The sequence below is a fragment of the Patella vulgata genome, chromosome 3 (assembly GCF_932274485.2).
Source record: "Patella vulgata chromosome 3, xgPatVulg1.2, whole genome shotgun sequence".
Classification (NCBI taxonomy): Eukaryota; Metazoa; Mollusca; class Gastropoda; family Patellidae; genus Patella; species Patella vulgata.
The window spans coordinates 12,045,346-12,071,802 of NC_065881.2; the positions used below are offsets into that span (position 1 = coordinate 12,045,346).

At 38.7% G+C, this 26,457-nt stretch overlaps 1 protein-coding gene across 1 annotated transcript; it reads left to right on the forward strand.

Moving 5' to 3' along the window:
• The first annotated feature begins 21,615 nt into the window (after window positions 1–21,615).
• On the forward strand, window positions 21,616–25,575 carry LOC126816223 (uncharacterized). The gene is made up of 2 exons (XM_050542525.2): window positions 21,616–22,198; window positions 23,525–25,575. Exons 1-2 carry the CDS (start codon window positions 21,719–21,721, stop codon window positions 23,720–23,722), a joined length of 678 nt encoding a protein of 225 aa, XP_050398482.1. The 5' UTR covers window positions 21,616–21,718; the 3' UTR covers window positions 23,723–25,575.
• The last annotated feature ends 882 nt before the right edge of the window (window positions 25,576–26,457 follow it).

Sequence of the window (26,457 nt, forward strand, 5' to 3'; positions counted from 1 at the left end):
TCTTACCTGGAAGGATGGGCTTCTGATATCCAATATTTAAGACAAAATAAACATTTTACCATTGGTACCCGAATCGTGTACCATAATGCGTTTCAGCGCCATTTGTAACAAGGTGCTCAAAGAATGAGGCTAGACATATTCCACAAGTCATGTCGAACGGTGATATCATATTCTTATTTGGAGAGCATGCGCAATAAATAATATCGGTGTTGACTGGAATAACCAGACGCTAGAAACTGACTTGCGGTTGAGACTTCTGGCGTATTTCGCCGAACATAACTGATGACAATTCACAGTAACACGGACACGATTGAATGTAAAAGAGTTTATATAAATTCATATTACATTATTATATGTGTTGCGACTCATTTGTGCCAATTTCTAGGTCCAAAATATTAGCGATTTAGCTCCTTCAAATATTGACTTCATTTCAGATTCGTTGATTGTTTTATCAAGTTCCTCTTCCCGTTTAGTATCGAAGTGAATTCTTGTTTTGTAAGTGTTTTTTTGGTTTTAAAGTTACAATTTCATATTTTTAAGTTATATTTTTAAAATGTATTAAAATAAAGCCCTAAAATAGATGGTATCTATAAACAGTCCTACCTTGTTAAAGAATAATCCCATTAATCCTATAATTCACTATTGCCAGTTGAGAAATTGGCAAAAATATCATTTTCATCTTCAAATTCAAACGTTTGAAGATAGCTACTCCATGGTGGAGAATAGAAAACAAGGGAGGTAATTGGGAGGTAATTGTGTTATTATTTCCGGTGTAAATGAGTTTTAAGTGTGAGAATGCCACCTATGATCGTATAACAGTGAGTTGACAACCTATTGAGCAAAACACATAGAAATAATTATGTTTTGACTTTCTTAGAAAATATGAAATTGTAACTTTAAGTTTTGTGTGGTTTCAATCCCTGGTGTGAGCGTATGTGGCTTGGAGATAGGGGCGCCTTTTCAACCTCGTGGGTTTACTCCGGGTACTCCGGTTTCCTCCCACAGCAAAGGCCCCTGTCCGTGTGCTAAGATCATTAAAATGAAAATAAGACTTGTCTGCGATATCACCTTCGGTAGAAGCGGACGTTAAACACTAAGTACAACAACATAAGGTTAGGGTAAAGGTTTAAATGTATCAGAAACAAAGTATATGTTTTTATGAAATAATTCCATCGTTTTATATTTTGTAATATTCAGATTTTTGTTCATATATAATATCTGTTCGGCTATTTCTAATTTGTCTAAATTCTCGTTATATATTTTATGCCAACTTGCAAATAATTGTTTATAGAAGTATGATAAGGTTTTAATCTGCTGTGGATCGTAATTTGCAGACATCAAGATTAATGGATTGTAAGGATGTACACTTAGGATCATTAAATTTACCCAAAGTTGATTATTTCTGTATAGAAATTTCTTTATCTAAAATAAAAGATTTACACATGATATGTTCATGAATATTAATCATCTTTAGACCATTATTCTTGAGTGTCATTTAGCAATTGAGCACATTAAAAAAACACAACACAATTTATATGGAAAAACAATCACTGGTTTATACATATTAGGGTGACCCACCATAAATAAATATCTCCAAATATCTCGACAATTACGCCACAATATTTATATATATGCCAAGCCTCAAATCAGTTTCACACACTTATAGTCACTAAATAAACGATCATGTTGTACTTAATTAGCTATGACCATTAATCATCTATAAATAATAGACTGAAAACTGGTTCCAAATGTCGTCTATAACATCCAGACACTTTTGAGTAAAAGATAGGTTACGTGCCCTTGTTTTGAAATTAGTCTCGCTTAACCAGTCTATCGACCATCCTACGTCTGATTGACAGGTCGGGATAATCAAGACTACTTTTTTTACGAAACATAACAGAAAGCTAGAACAAGAAATTGAATTTAGAAATAAACACTTTAGACAACTCACGAATTGTTTTAAGAAACTTGTAAAAGTAAAATGAAACTACTGCTAGTATCATGTTCCTGCTAACGAAAGTGATTCAGAGATATTATTTGTACTAAACCAAAAGATGCCGCTCTTAACGGTACAGTTAATGATTAAAAAATAAAACAAACGTAATTTCTAAAGCTGCTGTAATAACCAAGAAGTTAAATTTTACTGCTATTCAAAATCGTCAACAATAGATTTTTTACGGCCGTAATAGTTGATATATTTGTAGAGAATTGCACATGCCATGGCTATTTATCGACTCAAAGAGAGTGCGGGGTAGTCAGAAATCAGTTCGAGACACGCAACTGAAGCGTGCACATTTAGCCGTGTCGAGACCAACTTTCTGTAGAGTGCACGGGTCATCCTATATCATATATACGAGGGGTGATTGACAAGTAGTGAGCCTCGATTGGAAAACCTGGCAACACAATGATACCACGTTTTGCACGTGCACTATTATGTTCCTCGGGCTCTGTCACAAACTTTCATCACATTCGTTTAAACTGTTTGGATGTGACAGGTCATAACAATCAAGTAGGGTCTGTTGTTATCAGAAAATGGACCATATCGAGGCGAGAGCTGTGCTTGATAACAACAAGATGATACTTGTCGAAACGTCGTGCTATATGTGCAAACCAGTGATTGTTTCTCAATATAAATTGTGTATAGGACATTTTATTTAATTTATCAATTATAGATTCTTGGGTATATAAACATTGCAGTAGGTAGGATATTTTTGACAAGCCAAATGTTTTGATTATTAAAATTTTCCCACTTAATGTAAAATTTGTTTTAGTCTCCATTTCCCTCATGCTGTACTTAGTTTGTCTAATATTTTGTCTAAATTAAAGATACATTATGGGAGATTAGATAAAGAGCTGGTAGTTCTCACTATAATAGTTAAAAACTAGATACTGTAAAGGGAATTTGCTGAAAATTTCAGTCAAATTGATCCACTATGAATCGAGAATTAAGCGATTGAAATTTCGGCCTAGCCCCGATCATTATTACTAAAGTCGGTACGATAAAAAAAAAATAGTCTCGATTATCCATTTCATGATTAAATCAGGAATAAAAGTTAAGCAACAAATCGGATCATAATCCAATAAATATCGCAGACTAACCTTGACATCGGGAGTTAAGTATGGTCTGGATAAGTTATTTAATGTCTAATTAATAATTTAGATAACATTTCAGGCTAGGCAGATTTAGCTCTTGCATAATGTATGTTTTAGATTATTTTGATAATCTTTGTCTGAAGAAAAAAAAATTGCCGAAAATCTTGATAGCTGTAGTGTTTAATGTTAGATAAATTGATTTAAGAACAGACTTCAAGGTCTTTATGTTAGAATTCAAATTATAAGCTTCTGTTTTAGCTAAGTTAAACGATTAAACCAAGATTAATTTAAAGTAGCTAAGTCTCTAAGTCAGTATCATCCAAAACCTTCGACAATGAAAACACGAATTATTTGTCAATTTTAATCAACATTGGTGTTGTGATCTTACCGGGAAAAGATGGGCTTCTGATATTCAATATTTATGACAAAATAAACATTTTACGATTGGTACACGAATCGTGTACCATGATGCGTTTAAGTGCAATTTGTAACAAACCACTCGGAAGAACGAGGTTAGACCTATTTCACAAGTCATGTCAAACGGTGACCCCATATTCTTATCTGGAGAGCATGTGCAATAAATACTATCAGTGTAGACTGGAATAACCAGGCGCTAGAGACTGACATTCGATTGAGACTTCTGGCGTATTTCGCCGAACATAACTGCTTTGAAATTAGAGTAAAAACGGAAACGATGAATGTAAATCAGTTTATTTACATTCATATTACATTATTATATATGTTGCGACCCATTTGTGTCAATTTGTAGGTCCCAAATATTAACGATTTAGCTCCTTTAAATTGTTTTAAAACATCTATGAGTTGCCTATCTGACTTATAGTCATTTAATAGGTTAGCAAGCCAATGTCTTACACCCACTGAGCCACTGTGGCTCCAAGGAGTTATAATGATGACAAGGAAAGTTGATTACATTATAGAGTAAACAGTGGTAATTGGTCTCGGTAGTGAAATAATTATGATTTAATACAAACCAATATAAATAAAGAACTATCTACATCTACATACAGAATGTAATGATAAACATGGGGGCTATTACACAACCAACACAGAATGTAACAAAACACGTTAGTCACATATATCGGTTCTGATATTTTACTTTTCCGACGTGGTTTCCCCTTGTCAGTGGTGCAGAACGGAGGGCCTGACAAGGACAGCTGTCTAGTCCTTCGGATGATACGGAAAACCGAGGTCCCGTGTATACATTGGAATGCACGTAAAAAATCCCTTGGCAGTTGGAATTCGATATAAGAGTAGGCGATAGTGCCGCTGCCCGGGCAAAATTTCCCTCATAGCACACTGTATGGCGTATGCCCGTCTTCATTAGCCCAGTATAGGAGCACAAGAGTAGGACGTTAAACCCCATTTCATTTCATTTCTGATATTTTACACAACCAACACAGAATGTAGCAAAACACGTGGTGGTCATGTATATCCGTTCTGGTATTTGTAACAGCCTTCAATATCAACATTAACAAAACTTTTATACAAGGGAAATTTTACATAATAAAAACATAATTGGGGTGCAGAACGTAGAAAAGCGAGACGTTAACCCACATTTTGTTTTAATATTGCCTTTAATAAATAACATTTTATATCCTGTAATATGTATCTTTCGTAGACCGACTTCACAATAAATATACACGAAAATCTCGAGAGTCTACTCAATAAGAATAAAATTATATTAGCAAACTAGAACAGGTTTTAAATGGGCACTAAATTTAAACAGGCAGTATGTAAGAGTATACAGGTCACAATTCTATGGAATACAATTACTGCTTATTACTGAGCGACGTTTCGACTAGGCTTCTCTAGTCATTATCAAGCTATGATAAATGAAAATGAAATGAAATGGGGTTTAACGTCCTACTGTTCTGCTCCTGTACTGGGCTAATGAAGACGGGCATACGCCATACAGTGTGCTATGAGGGAAATTTTGCCCGGGCAGTGGCACTATCGCCTACTCTTATATCGAATTCCAACTGCCAGGGGATCTTTTACGTGCATTCCAATATATACACGGGACCTCGGTTTTTCGTCTCATCCGAAGGACTAGACAGCTGTCCTTGTCAGGCCCTCCGTTCTGCACCACTGACAAGAGGAAACCACGTCGGAAAATCTGGGTGAACTTTCTTGGCCAATGCAGGGATCGAACACCCGACCTCCAGGCTAGCGAGCCAGCGTCTTAACCACCTAGCCATCGTGGCTCCATAAAAAATGAAAATATGACAGGACAATATATACATGTACACAACAATACTTAGTCAATGCTGACAAACAAGCGATCTCCCTTAATTACGTGTACTTAAAGGTATTCTAATTTAATAAAGGCTAATAGGAACATTCAATAATACCAATTAACCTAAAAATTGACTAATTGATTAATGGATAAGTGTTGTGGAGTATATACAATAATTAGTAGGTTTTAATAATGACAAACGTTGAAAGAAAATGAAATTTGATAAAGTGTTATGAACGACCCCTTTCACTGAAATAAACTCAAACCATTAATGAATAGATTGTTGTGGAGTATTTACAACGATTTGATGAGGTTTTAATAATGACAACATCCCAAGAAGATGAGATTTGATTGGTTTTGGATACACAAACATCGAGGAAGGGTAGTTGGTTATCATTTTCGGTTTCCATTGTGAATTTTATACGTGGGTGTTGCCTGTTGAGGTGTTGTAACAGCGTTTCTGGATCGTTGTTTGATAATAACAAAGGTATCACCCACTTACCTAAAGAAGCATGTTGGGGTAATGGTGGACGTTTGAAGCGCCTTCTCTTCTAAATCAGTTAAGAATATTTCTGAAATTAAAGGGGAGAGGGGGCTTCCCATGGGTAATCCATTGGTCTGTTCGTAAAAATCGTCACCCCAGGAGAAATATGTTGAATTGATGCATCGTTTCAACAGGAGTATGATATAAAACACACAAACTTATATGGAAAGCAATCACTGGGTTTATTTCACACTACGTTTCAACAAGTTCCTCTTGTCGTTCTCAAGTGAGTAATGACAGTATAATAGCAAGAGAAATCAAATATATACCACAAGGTGACAAAAACAATAATTAGAATTACTATGTGAATCCATCACAGGGCTGACAAACAGAGCCGTAATAACAAGGTGAATAGCAAGAGAGAGAGAGAGAGAGAGAGAGATGGGGTTTAACGTCCACTCGACACAAACTAGGTCATTTCGGGACTAACATATGGTTTAATTTTATTTACATAATTCGCTTGCGCGTAGGGGTCTTTAGCAGTGGGAGGAAACCGGAGGACCCGGAGAAAACCCACGAGGTTGGACAGGCGACCCTACTCCTTGCCACGTACAACCGGGGATTCGAAACCACGCCAGTCGACTCAATGACAGACTTTTTGATACAGCGCGCGCACGCTAACCATTCAGCCATCCACCCCCCGAATAGCAAGAGAAATCAAATATATACCACAAGGTGACAAAAACAATAACTAATATGAAACCATCAAAGGCTAATAAAAAGTACAATAATAACATTACAAAATAAACATTGAGGATATTGATTAAAAATTAATTAGAATTACTATGTGAATCCATCACAAGGCTCACAAACAGAGCCGTAATAACAAGGTGAACATCAAAGATATTGGTTAAGGATTAATTAATTAAGATATGAATCCATCTAAGGGGTAATGAACAGAGCTGTAATAACATAACAAAATGGACATCTGCGTTATGATATCTTAATGAATCCTTAATTAAAATTAAGGATTAATTAAGATATCATAACACCTTGGGAGATTTAATCCCTCGTCTCTATTCAGTTCAGGTTTAAATCTCTTGATTTGGATGGCTTCTTGTAGTTTTCTGGATTTCTTATTATGAAGCTGATAGTTTAATACTTGGACTTCAGAATAGTTGACTTGGTGGCGTTTGTTTAGTTTCAGGTGTTCATAAACAGCGGAGTTGTTGTCTGGGCTTCTCGATTGATGTTGTTTCAACCTCTTAACTAGTGGGCATTTGGTTTCACCGATGTATCTCTTCGAACAGGAACACGTGATTTGGTCACGCAGCCCTTGGGTTGTTTACCTGTTGAGGATTCCGTCTTTCCATTGGCACCAAGGATATCTTTTAGAGTTTTACCAGTTTTGAAGAAGACAATGATACCGATTTCTTTGAGGATCCTTCTTATCTTGTAAGATATATTTCCTTGAAATGGTACTGAAATGGCTATCTGGAGATCTTCTTTAGGGGGTCGGGCATTGTTTCTATTGTTGATGGTTGATGTAATGGTTTTCTCAACGAGCTCTCTGGGGTACTGATTTAGATTAATAAATACATTCTTAATATGGTTTAACTCCTCTTCTAGGTGGTCATCACTGCAAATGTTGAGAGCCCGGTGAGTGAGGGTGGCGATGATCCCCTTTTTTGTTTCGAGTTGGTGGTTGAGAACGACAAGAGGAACTTGTTGAAACGTAGTTTGAAATAAACCCAGTGATTGTTTTCCATATAAATTTGTGTGTTTTATATCATGTGCTCAGTTACTAAATGCCGTATTAGGATTTCAACAGGAGTATGATGTTGTCTGTTGATAGGGAAGTCTCTAGTGGGTTGTTAAAACTATCTATGTGCTTGCGTAGAATCTTCAGAGAGAGAGAGAAATGGGGTTTAACGTCCACTCGACACAAATTAGGTCATTTCGGGACTAACATACGGTTTAATTTTATTTTCATAATTCGCTTGCGCGTAGGAGTCTTTAGCAGTGGGAGGAAACCGGAGGACCCGGAGAAAATCCACGGGGTTGGACAGGCGACCCTACTCCTTGCCACCTACAACCGGGGATTCGAAACCACGCCAGTCGACTCAATGACAGACTTTATGATACAGCGCGCGCACGCTAACCATTCAGCCATCCAACCCCCCCAAGAATCTTCAGAGCCTCCTCCCTGGGTACATTTGTAAACAAATCTACAACATCATATGAGACCATCCTCCCGGGGTTTTGAATATTTTTAAGTGTGAGAAAGATAACCTATGACCGTATAATAGTGAGTTGACAACCTATTGAGCAAAAGACATAGAAATTATAATGTTTTGACTTTCTTAGAAAATATGAAATTGTAACTTTAAGCAAGTTTTTATTCATATAGCTGTAAGTCCTAGATTTATAGCTTTTAATCTTAGCTTAGTACAACAATGTTAATAGAATACATAGTAAGAGAGAGAAATGGGGTTTAACGTCCACATGATACAAACTAGGTCACCTTGGGACTAACATACGGTTCAATTTTATTTCAATAATATGCTTGCATGTAAGGTTGTTTAGCAGAGGGGAGTTGAGAAAATGAAATGAAATGAAATGAAGTTTAACGTCCTACTGTTCTGCTCCTAACCTGTGCTAATGAAGACGAGCATACGCCATACAGTTTGCTATGAGGGAAATTTTGCCCGGACAGCGGCACTACGGCCTACTCTTATATCGAATTCCAACTGCCAAGGGATCTTTTACGTGCACGCCAATGTGTACACGGGACCTCGGTTTTTCGTGCCATCCGAACGACTAGACAGCTTTCCTTGTCAGCCCCTCCGTCCTGCATCACTGACAAGGGAGAACCACGCCGGAAAATCTGGATGCAGGGATCGAACACCCGACCTCCAGGCTAGCGAGCTAGCGTCTTACCCACTTAGCCACGTGATCCCCTGTGGGGCGGAGGTCCCAGAGAAAACCTAGTACTTGTCACGTACAAGCGCGCCACTTGACTCAATGACAGACTTTATAATTTCACGCGGATTAAGTTTGCCTGTCCAAGTTCGTGGGTTTTCTCCAGGTCCTCCGATTTCCTCCCACCGCTAAAGACCCCTAAACACAAGCGAATTAATGAAAGACAATTAAACCCTAGATTGTGATGAGTTGACATTAAACCCTCACCGCCCCCCCCCTCTCTCCTCCTCTCTCTCTCTCTCTGTTGGCCGAGAAAACATAGCCTTGAACGTAGATTAGCAAAAGTAATCTCTCTCTCTCTCTCCCTCTTCCAGTGTTGGACGAGGAAGTTTAGATGAGTCGGTTTGAAAACATAGCCTTGAACGTAGGTTAGCCGAAGTAATCATTTAGAGTAATTTATTATAATTATGACTGATGAGTTGTCAGTTTACTTCATGGATCTATGAATGAATCAATGAATGAATGAATAAATCAATGAATGAATAAATGAATGAATGGTTTGTAATAGTTCTGATTCTGGGTAAAGCTATAACCATACATACTCTATCAATAACGCTTAATTCAGATAATGTCATTTATATCTGCTACAGGAATTCGCAATTTGTCTTAACCACAAGAAATAGATTAAATACTTATATACCGATTCCCTCTGCTACAGAAAAATCCCCATTTCTCTTAGCTGCCACAACTAGACTATATATTGACACAGAATAGTAGGACGTTAAGCCCCACTTTATTTCATTTCGTTTATATACCGATATGGGGGTTGTTTGGCCGAATGGTTAGCACGTGCGCGCTGTATCATAAGGCCTGTTATTGAGTCAACTGGCGTGGTTTCGAATCCCCGGTTGTATGTGACAAGGAGTAGGGCTACCTGTCCAAACTCGTGGGTTTTCTCCGGGTCCTCCGGTTTCCCCCTCTGCTAAAGATCCCTACGCGCAAGCGAATTATTGAAATAGTCGATTGGAGTTAAACCCCCTCTCTCTCTCTCTCTCTCTCTCTCTCTCTCTGTATATACGTATATAGTATATTTTTCGGAGGCTAACAAAAATGGGGATTCCGTAATATAGCAGAGGGTATCGGTATATAAGAGAGAGAGAGAGAGAGAGAGAGAGGGTTTAACGTCCAATCGACACAGACTAGGTCATTTCGGGACTAACATATGGTTAGGTTTATTTCAATAATTCGCTAGCCCGTACGGGTCTTTAGCAGTGGGAGCAAATCGGTGGACCTGGAGAAACCCCACAAAGCTGGACAGGCGACCCAATCCCTTGTCACGTACAAGCGAGGAATCGAAACCCCGCCACTTGACTCCATGACAGACCTTATGATCAAGCGTTTACGCGTTAACACAGTGATTCTCAACGTTTTTTACCAACAGCACACATGGAATACATGAAAATATAGCGGCACACCTGGCTAAATATATATGAAAAATATTTGAATTTGGAAAAATTCAAAAAGATGGTAAGTCAGACGGTATACAACCGTAGACCGAGACTAGTCATAAACACACAGAATGTCTCAAACTAAATAAAAACACAACTATGAACTTAGCAGTAGACACCAATGAATACTCAATTGGGATCATATAGTTTTTCGCATTTTCTTAGTGTGCCGTGAAATTAGGAAGATCTCGCGGCACACTGGTTGAGAATCACTGCCCTAACAAATAGACTATAGACAGAATCACCCTGCTTCATGAATTCGCCATTTCTCTCAGCCAACCACAAATACAATACATATTTAAAGACCGATCAGTGAATGACATGTCACATGGGGTGAGAAAATTGTCATCATTGATAAGGGAAATGTCACCAAGAATGAGAGAAATGTCACTAGTATCACCAGAGTTGGGGGATGTCACCAGGGAATGCAATATCAGCGGTCACGACGCCCTCCTTTAATATAAACCAAACATTTAAACATGCATTATACAAGAGCTAAATCTGCCTATTGCAGGTCTTTCTTTGGGCCTGAAATGTTTTCTAAAGTATTAACTGACCCAGGCCTTGATCAACTCTCGATGGCATCAGATTTCTCCGATATTAAATTGATTAGAATGGTTCAGCGATACTTTGATTTAATCAAATATGGAGAACCGAGATTTAGCTTCGATCAACCAGTACGATGGTTGAAATTATTGCACACGTCTGTCAAACCTTCAAAGGCTAATATCTTCGCTTGCAATAGAGTAATTTGAATGAAATTTTCAAATTATTCATTTTACATCATCTACTTTCGAACTATTATAGCAAGAATGGCTAGTTCTTTATCTAAATCTTACATAATGTATCTTTAATTTACAAATAAGGTATTACCTACTCACTGTATAATCATCTTAGAAAACAAGATCACAAATATTTTAATTTCACAATCATCTTTGTTCCTTACTGCACAAACTCAAATAAAATGAGGTTTAACTGTCTTACTGTTCTGCTCGTACTGGGTTAATGAAGACGGGTATACGCCATACATTGTGCTACGGCCTACTCTTATATTATATTGCAATTGACGGGGGATCTTATACGTGCACGTCAATTTTTCAATTTCCAATTGTCGGGGATCTTTAACGTGCTTCCAACTGCATACACGTCATCTCGGATTAGACACAGAGGAAACCAGGAGACCCAGGAACTTTCCTGTTCAATACCGGGATCGAACCCGTGACCTCCTGGCTCGTGAGCAAACACCAAACCGAAATTGCCCACCACGGCTACCATAGAACCATCGACATAACGTCGCCGTGAATAAATCTATTAGTTTTTATTCATGGAACTGTATCTTGTAATATAGTAGGGGGGGGGGGGGCTGAATGGTTAGCACATGTGCGCTGTATCATAAAGTCTGTCATTGAGTCAACTGGCGTGGTTTCGATTCCCCGGTTGTACGTGACAAGGAGTAGGGTCGCCTGTCCAACCTCGTGGGTTTTCTTCGGGTCCTCCGCTTTCCTCCCACTGCTAAAGACCCCTACGCGCTAATGAATTATGAAAATAAAATTGAACCATAATATGTTAGTCCCGAAACATTTCAGGCCTAAAGAAAGACCTGCAATAGGCAGATTTAGCTCTTGCATAATGTATGTTTAAAAATAAGCACAACAGTTCTATGGATAACAATTACTGTATTTCTATTGAAGATACATTATGGGAGATACGGTAACGAGTTGGCAGTTCTCACTATAATAGTTAAAAACTAGATAATGTAAAGGTAATGTGCAGAAAATTTCATTCAGATTGATCCACTATGAACCGAGAACTAAGCAACTGAAATTTCCCCCTAGCCTCGGTCATCATTACTAAAGTCAGTACAATAAACAGCATAGTCTCGATTATCCATTTAATCGTTAAATCGAGAGGGAAAGTTGTGCAGTAAATCGACTCACAATCCACTAAAGATCGCAGGCTAGCACTGCCATCTAGAGTTGATTATGGCCTGGATAGGTTAATTAATGTCTAATTAATAATTTAGATAACATTTCAGGCCTAAAGAAAGACCTGCAATAGACAGATTTAGCTCTTGCATAATGTATGTTTAAAGCTACGTTTCAACAATGATTCTCTTGTCGTTATCAAGCACATAAACGACAAGAGAATCATTGTTGAGAGAGAGAGAAATGGGGTTTAACGTCCACTCGACACAAACTAGGTCATTTCGGGACTAACATATGGTTCAATTTTATTCCCATAATTCGCTTGCGCGTAGGGGTCTTTAGCAGTGGGAGGAAACCGGAGGACCCGGAGAAAACCCGCGAGGTTGGACAGGCGACCCTACTCCTTGTCACGTACAACCGGGGAATCGAAACCCCGCAAGTCGACTCAATGACAGACTTTATGATACAGCGCGCACGTGCTAACCATTCAGCCATCCAACCCCCCGAATCATTGTTGAAACGTAGCTTTAATAGAAATACAGTAATTGTTATCCATAGAACTGTTGTGTTTATTCTTTTAATGTGTTCAATTACTAAATGCCATTCAAACAGTAATAATCCTCCCTAGCGACGACAATAAACATTATGATGAAGCCCTTGGGTATCTATGATGACGCTGCGTTAACCTAGAAAGAGACGGGCTGACGTTCAAACAAATCTCCAATTTCTTGAATCGTGATAAATAAAAGCCCACGATTTTACGATGAAATTCCAAGATTTTCTTTAAATCAATAAAATCTGTATATCTGTAGGTACACGGGTGATGTTTTATTTATTTAATAGATTTCGTCAGATCCAGAATAAGAGAAATCGTGAGAACTCCTACTATATTATACAGAGAGAGAGAGAGAGAGAGAGAGAGAGAGAGAGAGAAATGGGGTTTAACGTCCACTCGACACAAACTAGGTCATTTCGGGACTAAAATATTATGGTTCAATTTTATTTTCATAATTCGTTTGCGCGTAGGGGTCTTTAGCAGTGGGAGGAAACCGAAGGACCCGGAGAAAACCCACGAGGTTGGACAGGCGACCCTACTCCTTGCCACGTACAACTGGGGATTCGAAACCACGCCAGTTGACTCAATGACAGACTGTATGATACAGCGCGCGCACGCTAACCATTCAGCCATCCAACCCCCCTACGATATAAGTACACCATATATAAAATACTATTCCTGAACAGGGCTGTCGGTAATTTTTCACAGTTGATTAGCAGCACTGCTAATCAAAAAGTCCAATTTCGGCAAATTTGATTAGCAAATTTAAAAATTGATTAGCAGTTTTTCAGTTTCAATGTAAAACACCTAAATAACAAGATATTACTTTAATTCATAACAAATATGATTAGATTCCATTCTGACTATTCTTAGATTTTTTAGCACTGCCACAAGTACTTGTGACAGTTTGTGAATGTGATGTAGAAATTTAGTTAGGTCTTATGTCTGAAGCCAATTCTTGACAGTGACTTCCGAAGCCCCACTCATTTTAATTGTTATTTTTTTGTTACATTAGAAATCTGCGTTAGAAAACAATTTCGTCTGCTTTTTATCGTGTATTACTATTTTTGTTCAATCGGACACACCTCGATTAACTAGACACACACGATATAAACAATAATGTTTTACGGGAATTTTTACTTTGATTTATCATTTTACAATACGTTAACATGTATTTATTTTTTTATATTTTATTTACAATACGTGGGGGATACATTGGATTTATTTCTTTCAAAATGAATATGATATAATTACTTGATGTCTCGCAACGTGAGTGGTACTACTTGATTCCCTATTTCCGGTTTAATAGTCCCTATTCATAGAGTTATGTGTTATATAGTATTGTGTCTGGTAGTTCGAGAAGAAAATATCACACGGAGAATTCAGTTTTGTTTATAAAATTTTATTCAACATTTTATACACGTTGAAAGTGTTGAGTAAGCCTTCTAGTCTTCAAAATGTGGATTATTCTTGTGTCAATATCCAAAATGACAGGCATATTGATGATTCGCAGTAACTGCGAATCCAAAACGTTAGATTTTAATTTTTGGTTAGCAACGGACAAAATATGTATCGCAAATTGCGCTGCGATACTGGTTGTCGGCAGCCCTGTTCCTGAATAGAGATAAAAGTGGATTGTTTGAAAGTGTCGATTTGTTCTCTCATTTCGCTTTTATTCGACCAGTCAAACAGTGCCTAACAAAGGCTGGTACATTTGAAAGGGACGTGAAAAAGATTGTCTAAAATAGAATTAAACCACTTACGACTTCAGAGGGTCCAAGACATTTTCCCGAGCGAGTTCGTCTGCCGCCGTGGGGAAGCCCTCGAGAACTGATGACATAGCATGCAAAAAAGGGAATCACCTCGATAGCGGAGTGCATCTGCACCTCTCTAGTGCCTTGTCAGTGAACGGGGGTGGCTGTCATATATACTATTCAAAAAAAGTAGGGGATATTTGATTTTTAAGTGTTATTAAAGTCACCTAATGAAACTGACGAAGAAACAAATGACAAAATGAAATGAAGTTCACATTCATCGATTTATTCCAAATTATCGTTAGACTAAGTAAGGCACAGACTGACCATTATAAGGGTAAAATGATACCCGGGGTCAAACAGCAAAGTTACCACAGCATCACAACCAAGTCAGTAACGGGTAAATCCTCCTCTGTTTGCCAAACAAGCATTGATCCTACGTGGCATACTCCTAATGAGACGTCTAAGGTCATTTTGGTCCAGATTGTCCCATTCCTGTTGCAACGCAGCAGCAAGTTCTTGGACATTGGCAGGACGTTGTTGACGTTGACGTAACCTCTGTCCAAGCATGTCCCAGACATGCTCGATGGGGGAGAGGTCGGGACTCAGTGCTGGCCAAGGTAATGTGGTGATGTTCTGTTGTTGGAGGTAACCTGTAACGATCCTGGCCCTGTGACATCTTGCGTTGTCATCCTGGAAGATGAAACGGCGGCCATGACGTCGTGCGAACGGCACAACATGGACTGCCAAGATGTTGTCCCGGTAGTACTGGCCTGTAACACGCCCTGCAACAACATGTAAAGCCGTTCTTCCAGCAACAGTGATGCCTCCCCACACCATAACAGAACCACCCCCAAATCGATCACATCTGATGACGTTAACGTCTTGGAAGCGCTCGTTTCGACGACGCCACACCCTCCTACGTCTGTCCAAAAAATCAACAGTGAACCTTGACTCATCTGAAAACATCACATTGCTCCAGCGTCGATTATCCCAGTGTTGACGATCCCTACACCAACGACGTCTTGCCTGAATGTGATGATCTCTCAAACAAGGGATCACGCGAGGACGTCGGGCGCGAAGGTGACCCCTATGCAGTCGATTCCGAATCGTCTGGCCACTCACTCTCACACCAGAGTCTGTTTGAAGACGAGCGCTGATCTGATTTGCTGTGATGACACGATTTCTCAAGGCCAGGGTACGGATAAATCGATCCTGGGCTTGAGTTGTCGCCCTTGGTCGACCTGAGCGTGGTCTGTCCTGTACAGATTGTGTATCACGGTATCTGGACCATAGCCTGCTTATGACAGACTGAGAAACATTCATCGTCCGCGCCACAACCGCCTGTGTTGTGCCGATCTGTAGCATGCCAAGGGCACGTAACCTTTCATTTTGGGTAAGCCGACGCATATCAAAATTTGTTTTCTGGTCACTAAAACAATTAAACTGATGTTTCCACCCTGGAATTCAATGCCACAATGACTGTAACATTCAAAGTCAGAGTCGTGCAAATCTTGGGTTGGACCCCCATGATGATCCCAAGCATCACCTGCATTCCATGCGGTAGCTATTGGTGCGTTTGGGCGTCACATGTAACTGGAAATGTTTCTTCTGTTAGGTTCTATAGTGACTTTTTTCGTAGTCATTTGCATATTTTAGTATTATGCCCCCAAAATCAAATATCCCCTACTTTTTTTGAATAGTATAGAAGAACGGTACGTGTCTGGAGTTTGGTATAAAAAAAAGCCCACAACGTGATATGAGTGATATTAAAGTTTTTGATCAAGTTATTAAACGCCTTCATCTTTTCGAATCTTTGTATAATAGAAATAAATCATGTTTTGTCAGTTTTTTCAATTGTTTGCGCAATGACTTAACATTTCCTTGTATCATCAAAATTCTCGTTCTTTACAATGACTGGCAACATATGGTATTATGAACTTACGTTTCATAAAATAAATCAATATAGTTTTTTTTTGCCCTTTTTTATTGGCAATTCTGTTTTTAAATATTCCTTCACTATTAAAAAAAAATGTTTCTCAGGATTAATATTATTTACGATATTATCCTCATCAGTTTATTTGTCATTTCTCTGTCAACTTACAATGGCATATTTTTCAATTAATTATCCTTATTTAACATACATTATGCAAGAGCTAAATCTGTCTATTGCGGGTCTTTATTTAGGCCTGAAATGTTATCTAAATTATTAATTAGACATTAATTAACCTATCCAGACCATAATCAATCAACTGTAGATGGCATCGCTAGCCTGCGATCTTTAGTGGATTGTGAGCCGATTTACTGCATAACTTTCCTTCACGATTTAACGATTAAATGGATAATCGAGACTATGCTGTTTATCGTACTGAATTTAGTAATGATGATCAAGGCTAGGCGGAAATTCAATCGCTTTGTTCTCAGTTCATAGTGGATCAATTTGAATGAAATTTTCAGCAAATTGCCTTTACATTATCTAGTTGTTAACTATTATAGTGAGAACAGCCAACTCGTTATCGAATCTCCCATAATGTACCTTTAGAATTCTAATGAGTAAGACGCTGGCTCGCTAGCCTGGAGGTTGGGTGTTCGATCCCTGCATTGGCCGAGAAAGTTCATCCAGATTTCCCGGCGTGGTTCCCCCTTGTCAGTGATGCAGGACGGAGGGCATGACAAGGACAGCTGTCTAGTCGTTCGGAACGGTACAAAAAACCGAGGTCCCGTGTACACATTAAAATGCACGTAAAAGACCCTTGGCAGTTGAAATTCGATATAAGAGTAGACCACAGTGCCGCTGCCTGGGCAAAATGTCCCTCTCAGCACAGTGTATGGCGCATGCCCGTCTTCATTAGTCCAGTTTAGTAGCAGAACAGTAGGACGTTAAACCCCATTTCATTTCATTTCTATTACTGCTTATTACTGAGCGACGTTTCGACTAGGCCTCTCCAGTCATTATCAAGTAATGATAAAATAAAATAAAAATATGAAATTATCATTGTTTAATAATGGATTAGAGAAGCCTAGTCAAAACGTCGTTCGGTAATAAGCAGTAATTGTATTCCATAGAATTGTGACCTGTTTACTCCAGTTCAATTACTAAATGCCATTAAAACAATTTATATAAAAACGTAGAAGCAGATTTGTGTGTATCAAGCTTCAAATGACTAGAAAGAATCATATTCCTGAAGCAATGGTCCGAGAAATCCCTCCCTGCCTATTGCTGGAAGCTGCTAACGAATAGAAAGAATCATATTCCTGAAGCCATGACCCGAGAAATCCCTCTCTGCCCATTGCTGGATTGGCTTCTGATACTTGAGCTTTCTTCCGTCAAAAGGCAACACCCAGTAACTCATGTTTTCTTATTTTGAGAAAACAAAGGAAAACCTAATGAATGAATATTAAATCCCAACTTATCCATTTATTTGACTATTGAGTTACTAGGTTTTTCTGTGGCATACTAGGAAAATGAGAGAAGTTGCTAGGTTGTGTCATGGGTGTAATAGCTTACAAAATGAAAAGATCGGAATATCTAGTACAACAACAGGAAGCACAAACATACCCTAGTAACTACAAATTTGGTCCTAACTCAATTTTGATATAAAAAAGTGAGTTACTGGGTGTTGCCTTTTGACGGGAGTTTTGAGGGAGTGTGTCTATTCTTCAATCAAATCTATCCCAAGTAAAGCAAGTACATGACAGCCCTTCGTTTAATCTGGGATCTTCCCTAAAACTTTGGACAGTGATTTAAGGTATTTTTAAAAAAACGGTGAAAGTCTTGTTCGTCTACATACAGTATTGTTTACATGATATCTGTATTGCTAGCCTCGTTTGTCACGCAATTAGTTTTTCTGCAATATTCTGCTATGCACTGGTTATTTGTGCATAATAAAATCGTGAGTCGTGACGTAACGTTATGTTAACATATTTGGTCCAATTTGGAGTTTTGTTTAAAGCGTAATCATATTGTTACGCAGTTAGCTATTGGTTGTTAATCGGACTATTCACCAATCATAATTTTGAACAGAAATTTGCTTTCTTTAAAGCAGTGTTTAGTGGGATTAGCTCTAATCAAACGAGGGGGGTTGGGTGGCTGAATGGTTAGCGCGTGCGCGCTGTATCATAAAGTCTGTCATTGAGTTAACTGGCGTGGTTTCGATTCCCCGGTTGTACGTGATAAGGAGTAGAGTCGCCTGTCCAACCTCGTGGGTTTTCTCCGGGTTCCTCCGGTTTCCTTCCACTGCTAAAGACCCCTACGCGCAAGCGAATTATGGAAATAAAATTGAACCATATGTTAGTCCCGAAATGACTTAGTTTGGGTCGAGTTGACGTTAAGCCCTCTTTCTCTCTACGGATAATATTGCGCGAACATATGAAATGGAAATGAAAATGGTCACAAACTGTTTATATGTTATAACGGACACTGTTTTTACCAACTAGATGAAATAATAATTTTTGGTTTTACTTTACCCGTCTGCCCGAAAAGTTAGATTGCCTGAAAGTAAGGGGGCAGCTATCCCCCCTCCCCCGCCTCAGGATTGTACGCCTATGCAGTATTATTATCTTGAATTGTAGCCATTTACAGCTGGAATACAGGCAAACCGTGTGATATTGAATGATGGAATGATGCCATACACAGCCGTCTGGTTGGCGAGCCGCAGTAAAGGGACATAACTCGTTTATTACAGCTGACTGTGAAGAATATTGATGTCTTCATTCGGTCGTTAGTACAGCAGTGTAATATTTCTTTCTGTCTTGCATATTGGATTGGGAGTGGGCGTACTCAGGTGTTTAAAGATAGTCGGGGAGGCTGTACAGGTAGGATAAGGGTATGTAGACGGAAAGAGAGAGAAATGGGGCTTAAAGTCCACTTCCGCACAGAAAGAAATATTACAATGTTAACAAAACGACCGAATAAAGACGCATATTTCATTATTCCGGTCGGTGCAGAAACGTGGGACGTTATACCCTATTTCATTAGCCCGGTCGGTGCAGGCACGTAGGATGTTATACCCTGTATCAGAAACTTAGCCCGGTCTATACAAAAACATGGGACGCTATATCCTATTTCATTAGCCCAGTCGGTGTAGAAAAGTCAGACATTAAATTCCGTTTTATCTCATGTATACACTTATTTTTTTATTATTTTTTCTTTCTTTGTTTTTTTTTATAAAAAAAAAGAGGTAAATTACTCATTTCTAGAAGAATATTGCGCAACTGCTTGTCGAAAAGATATAAATAAACAAACCAACTGACATGATAAACAATTATTACTGCACAACACACGCGTAATGATTAAAGATGCATAATGTAAGATTTAGATAAAGAGCTGGCTATAATAGATTATGCAAAATGAATATATTGAAAATTTCATTCAAATTACTTTTATTCTGTTTGGAGTTTTGACAATATTTGCCATTGGTTGCTTATTAAATTCAAAATTGGATAATCGAGACTATGTTTTTATCGTACCGACTTTAGTCATGATAATCGAGGCTAGGACTAAAATTCAATCGCTCATATCTCGGTTACGAGTGAAGCAATTCGACTGAAATTTTCGGTATACTCCCTTTACATTATCTATTTTTTAACTATTATAGTGCGAACTGTCAGCTCTTTATCTAATCTTACATAATGCCCCTTTAATAAGCGGTGTACATATTAGCGTGGATTAAAGAGAGAGAGAGAGAGAGAGAGAGGGGTAACGTTCCCTCGACACAGACTAGGTCGTTTCGGGACTAAGATATGGTTTAATTTTATTTCAATAATTCGCTTGCGCGTAGGGGTCTTTATCAGTGGGAGGAAATTGGAAGACCAGGGGAAAAGGCAACCCTTCTCCTTGTCAAATACAACCGGGATTCGAAACCACGCCAGTTGACTCAATGACAGGCCTTATGATACAGCGCGCCCCTCTCCCCCCAACAAGTGTGGATTAAGCCGTAAGAAATTTGATATTTTTAGCGAATAATAGAAATGACAAATCTTTACTTTAACTCGATAAGAACTAGACAAATAACTTCTGTTATAACACTTATTATCTCCTCAACTATAATTAGTCTTTGTAGAAATCGCGTTTAAAGTGGTTTCAACCATCTCTATTAGTAAGTGCAGGAGGACCACACTACACGCAAAACAAAAATCTACAAGATAAACCTGCGGACAAGACAGAAAAAAAACATGGCACGAAAAAGAACACTTGGTAGATGGAATTCGAAATAAGAATAGGCCGTTACGCAACAGTCCGGGCAAAATGGAATGTACCCCGTAGCACACTGCCTGCGTATGTCCGTCTTCATTTGGGGGGTTGGATGGCCGAATAGTTAGCAAGTGCGCGCTGTATCATAAGACCTGTCATTGAGTCAACTGGTGTGGTTTCGAATCCCGGTTGTACGTGACAAGGAGTTGGGTCGCATGTCCAACCTCGTGGGTTTTCTCCGGGTCCCACTGCTAAAGACCCCTACGCGTAAACGAATTATTGAAATAAAATTAAACCATATGTTAGTCCCGAAATGACCCCATTTCTTTCTTTCTTTCCGTCTTCATTTACCAGTCGGTGCAGAACAGTAGGATATTAAACCCCATTTCCAGACCCGTAGCTGGCGGGGGGAGGGGGCAAGGTGGGCAAGATGGGCAGACTAACCAATGTTGGGCACGTTGGTAGTTGGTTTCGTATTACATCCAATGAAAAGGGCGCGGTTCGGTGCTGCCCCCTTGTCCCCACCCCGCCCCGCTAGCTACGGGCCTGATTTCATTTCATTCCAAAAAGAAACTGGGGTATCTTTAACCATCCATGGTGATGAACTCGGTGAAATGGTATTACTTCAATGTTAAAGTATTCTAGCCATTGGAATTCCGCCTGATAATGGGTATATCTCTACCAGAAATAGCAGGGACATATGTGCCACTGGTTGCCGGTATAGAACTATGTCTAAATTTAGATTTGACAAGTAAGGCATTTGATTCAAGGCTAAATTCATTTTATGGGAAACGAGTAAGAAGGCGTGTCAAATAGAAAATATTCACGCGCTCAAACGTCAGGTGAGATAGCAACACTATCCCGTTCATTGGTTAAAACTTATCTCGGCTATCTTCGGTATTTTCCGTGAGGTATTTAAAACACGAATAGCAAACATCTTGTATCATTGGGATAAATTAATCCGGGGTGTAATCATTCAAGTTAAACTGTGTGAAAAGTTTTTATTCATTCAGTTCATCATCCAAAATGTCTTCCCAGCGCCCGGAAATTGAAGAAGGATATTTGGGACCACAGTCCGGTCTCAAAGAAGCCGGTATGTCGCCATCATCACACAAAAAGGATGAATTTGTTATTTTGGAAAACGAAGTTGAAATAAAATTCGATGTCACTGCTCCGGTGAAATGCACCACTAATCTTATTCAATGCAGAACTGAGAAAGATATGAGCGAGTTTGTTTTCGTTCAGTCCAACCAAAAGGATAATACCGTTACGTTTGTCCTCAGTGTGCCGGAGTCTGGATATTACAAGTTTCAGATCTTCGCCTTGCCGAAATCCAACGAGAGTAAATCCCTTCCCAACGTGTACAACTACCTGATTCACTGTAAACAAGCCTTGAAAACTGTTTATCCATATCCCAAACAGTTTGCTATCTGGAAAGATGGATGTTTTCTGTATGAGCCTCTTATGTTGAACTCATCTGTTCGTCTTCGCAATGTCAACTTTAAGGTGAGTTATCAGTTTTAAATTGTACATTTATTTACGCGCAATATTCACTTTCATAAAGACCGGAGAGGTCTAGACAAAATGGCACTCAGTAATAAAAAGTAATTAAAATAGTAATTAAAATGTCTTGTTAAATACATGCGTCAATTGCTAAATGCCGCTCAAAGAAGAAACAGAAATAGCTTGAAACGTCGGAGTATTTGTATTCTATAGAATTCCTACCTGTATATTCCAGTTCAATTACTAAATGCCATTGAAATATTTAGTTTTGTCTTCTTGTATGCACACTTGATTAAGTATTTCAATAAATGATGCACACCAATAAGTGACGTGATGCTCATCAATAACTGACGTTTTTTGAAATAATGCACACCAATAAGTGACGTGGTTGAAATGATGCTCATCAATAAGTGACGTATTTGAAATGATGCACATCAATATGTGACGTGTTGTTTGAAATGATGCACACCAATAAGTGACGTGTTTGGAATCAGTCACGTGTTTGAAATGATGGAGATGTTAATCTTTAGTGATAATTGCGCTGAAGACCGTATTTCTTCTACTTATGTCCAGTTTAGGAAATGAAAAGACAAACACGCGATTGAGAGAGAAATGGGGTTTAACGTCCACTCGACACAAACTAGGTCATTTCGGGACTAACATATGGTTTAATTTTATTTACATAATTCGCTTGCGCGTAGGGGTCTTTAGCAGTGGGAGGAAACCGGAGGACCCGGAGAAAACCCACGAGGTTGGACAGGCGACCCTACTCCTTGCCACGTACAACCGGGGATTCGAAACCATGCCGGTCGACTCAATGACAGACTTTATGATACAGCGCACGCACGCTAACCATTCAGCCATCCACCCCCCCCCGCGATTGAATTATTACAGTATTATCAGGTACCACGGTGTGGCGGGTTGTTTGAACAGATTAAGATAATTTAATATCATCGAATAGTGACTTGTTTTTAAAAATTAAGTTAATACAACATCATCGAATAGTGACTTGTTTTGAAACACTAAACGGAAACCGACTTGTTTACCAATTCCAGTTTCGTTAGAGGGATGTCCTCTCTAAATATTCAACCAGCTCTTCTTGGGGCAACGCTTTTACGAAAATCCAAAAACTCCATCAATTCGATATGCTTGCTCCGTGAACAATTACACGTTGATATCGCGGACTTTGATTTTTGATATGACCTCACAATTTCAAGATGGCTGAATATTTGTTCATAGTACGGTTGTATTTGTTTCGAAAGTCATGTAGTAGATTTTGGTTTAACAGTTAATCATATGAAAACAAATACTTTTTTTTTATTTTTTTAGGTGCTCGTACCGAAAGCTAACGCCGTGGCTGTAGTTGTCGAGGGTGAATGGTTTCAGCTGGAGAAAAAGGGTGACGACATCTGGGAGACCAAGATTGACCTCGACAAATGGAGGGGCAAGGACACGAAGTTGACCCTGAACGCTAATCTTGAAGCTGATGAGACGAAATTTTCAACTCTTTTAGAATACAGGCTTTAAAAAAACAGCAAATAACTTTTTTATTTAATGAAAAGAAGAACGGAATGGTTACGTTAAGTGATATCGCCTTTCTGTATTTTACGCTAAGTTATAGCTAGAGGATGGTGTAATGGTTTGGTTTCCAAGGCAACATACTGACCATTGGATGTACATCAATTTTTGGAGACATCTTACTATTTGAACTGTTCAAAGAATTCTGGAAACTTTTTGTGTTCGTCTTGTTCTTAATGTTTCATTTTGTTTCAGTTTTTTTCACCCCGTTCAAAAAACACCACAATCATATTCAAATAAACGTTTCGTTCTGTTGAACAATGGCGAAGGTCTTGGTGACCAAATCATTGCACCAACTACATGTATAACGTATGGAAGCTTATAGGGGTCAATATCGTGCAGTGGTAGATATCGCGATATTTTTACGATAATATTTCAACATATTGTGATTGTTCCAAAGATTTTACGCCTGAAAAGACATTTTTTGCTAAGATGAATGAATCAACGCGCTCCGCTTGCATGTCGTCATTTCTTTTTCAGTGTGCATGTTTGTGCTAAAATATTGCTATTCTGGGGCTGTGTCAACATTGCATTTATCGCCATATGTCGACACATATGAATATGTTGACAAAGCTTCAGAATAGCAATATCTTAACGCAAACGCTATGACGGTATACAACACAGCGCGTTGATTCAAATAACTCGGCAAAAATAGTCTTTCAGAGTTTTGATAATCGCAACGATCACAATAATATGTTGACATCTTACCTTATTATTATCGCGGTATCCATCGCTCTATTGGCCCCGATATGCTTCCATGGTAACGTGCTTGTTTATTTCGTTGATTTAGGTCAATTCGGTTGTACGGTTGGTTTTATTCAACAAGACTGCTGTGTAAAAACTGTTGGGAGATGTTAAAATTTCTAGCCGTACAAACGAATCGTGTAATGCTAGATATTGTGTTTTCATAAAATTTTAATCATCGTGTTTTAAAATTTTAATGGTTTTTTCGTCATTAAGATGTGCTTGATGAAGCGTGGTCTTTTGTATATGTAATACATACAGCCGAAATTCTGGCGGGTGCTTTTTCCATAAAAATTTAATGTCACCATGGACATTGGCTTCCGGGCAAAGTTTTTTGGGGGGAATTCATCGCATTTTGAATTGTAAATTGTCACGTCGATAACTCCCAAACCTCTGTACAATTGGGTACCAAGGGAAGTCTTTAGATCTCCACGATTCAGGGTCAAAAACTTAACCTTGAACGAATTTTTTAAATTATAAGCTACGTCACTAAAACCACCCCCTCCTTTTCGTTTTAGTTTTATAAAGCGACTGTTCTATTTCTAATAGATCACTCTCCAGCACTCTATAAAACAGTGTTGTACCTAGCAAGAGACTGAAATTAGAATCAATCGAGTAGGGTCAGGGGTGGAAGGTAAAGTCTAAAAATGAGTGCCAACTGAAGATTTGGTCAAGGTCACGAGATGTAAACAAGGCTAGGGCACGTGATTATTGACGAAATTGTGATCTGGGGTAAGGGTTAGGGCTAGCCCAGTTTGACCGTTGACCAGATCTGCCTTAAGTTTTAGACCTAGCCCAGGGTGGAATACATTTGACTATTACAAGACCGTACAACCGCATTTTACCCAGACACCCAATGTCTTAGCGTAGCATGTTCATTAGTTGGTATTTATATATTGTTTATGTTTTTCACTGTCAAACATGCGCTGTGGGTGTTTTTTTCTGTTCAACTGTCAGACATGCGCTGTGAGTGTTTTAATCTGTTCACTGTTATTATTCTTGATAAATTCTTTACTTCATTTCTTATTCAAAATAAACATAATTTAAATGTTAAATAATTTTTGGTGTATTTTTTTCTGTTCTTAACTGTAGGAAAGGGGACAAACATTTTAAGACGCCATTGAGTCAACTGGCGTGGTTTCGATTCCCCGGTTGTACGTGGCAAGGAGTAGGGTCGCCTGTCCAACCTCGTGGGTTTTCTCCGGGTCCTCCGGTTTCCTTCCACTGCTAAAGACCCCTATGCGCAAGCGAATTACTGAAATAAAATTGAACCATCCCGAAATAACCTGCTCTCTCTCCCCTCTCGTTTCATAGAAGCAGAATCATAATTGTTTTTTGGTTTTTTGTTTTTGGTTTTTTTTTTTATTATTGTTATGTGGGGGTGGGGGGGCTCGGATCCCAGGACCATCGGGACATCTAAACACTGCCCCTTGCCTCACTGACAAAGGGGGTGGGGGGGCGTGTCGGAAAATCTCAGAAAACTTTCTCGGCCAACACCTGGATCGAACCCCAGATCTCATGATTAGCGAGCCTTACTCACAGAGCCACCGCGGCTCCAGAATTTTGTGGCACTAGAAATCTCCATAGACTTCAAGATGAAAACAATCTGTGATATTTTAAGCCGAGGTAGACGTGTTTTGATTTACTTGTAGTGAAGAAGTCCACCTGCTGTTCCAGGGGTAAAAGGTCAATTGAAATGCCGATGATTAAGAGTTGATTGGAATTTGATATGAAGGCATGCTGCACGGACGTATGATTCATTTACCTTTAATCGTAGAATATTTTTATTTCACGTTTTACCTTCCGTGTATTATTCTATAAATAGGTCAAGCTTTAAAGATGCATTATGTAAGATTTAGATAAATAGCTGGACGTTCTTGCTATAATAATAATAATAGTTCAAAAATAGAAATAAAAATTAATATTATATTGAAAACTTC

What these genes read in the sequence shown, in the direction of transcription:
- LOC126816223 (XM_050542525.2), top strand. Translation starts at nt 21,719, where the DNA reads ATGTCTTCCCAGCGCCCGGAAATTGAAGAAGGATATTTGGGACCACAG. An exon ending in TTCGCAATGTCAACTTTAAG is followed by an intron (nt 22,199 to 23,524) that starts GTGAGTTATCAG and finishes TTATTTTTTTAG; the next exon opens with GTGCTCGTACCGAAAGCTAA.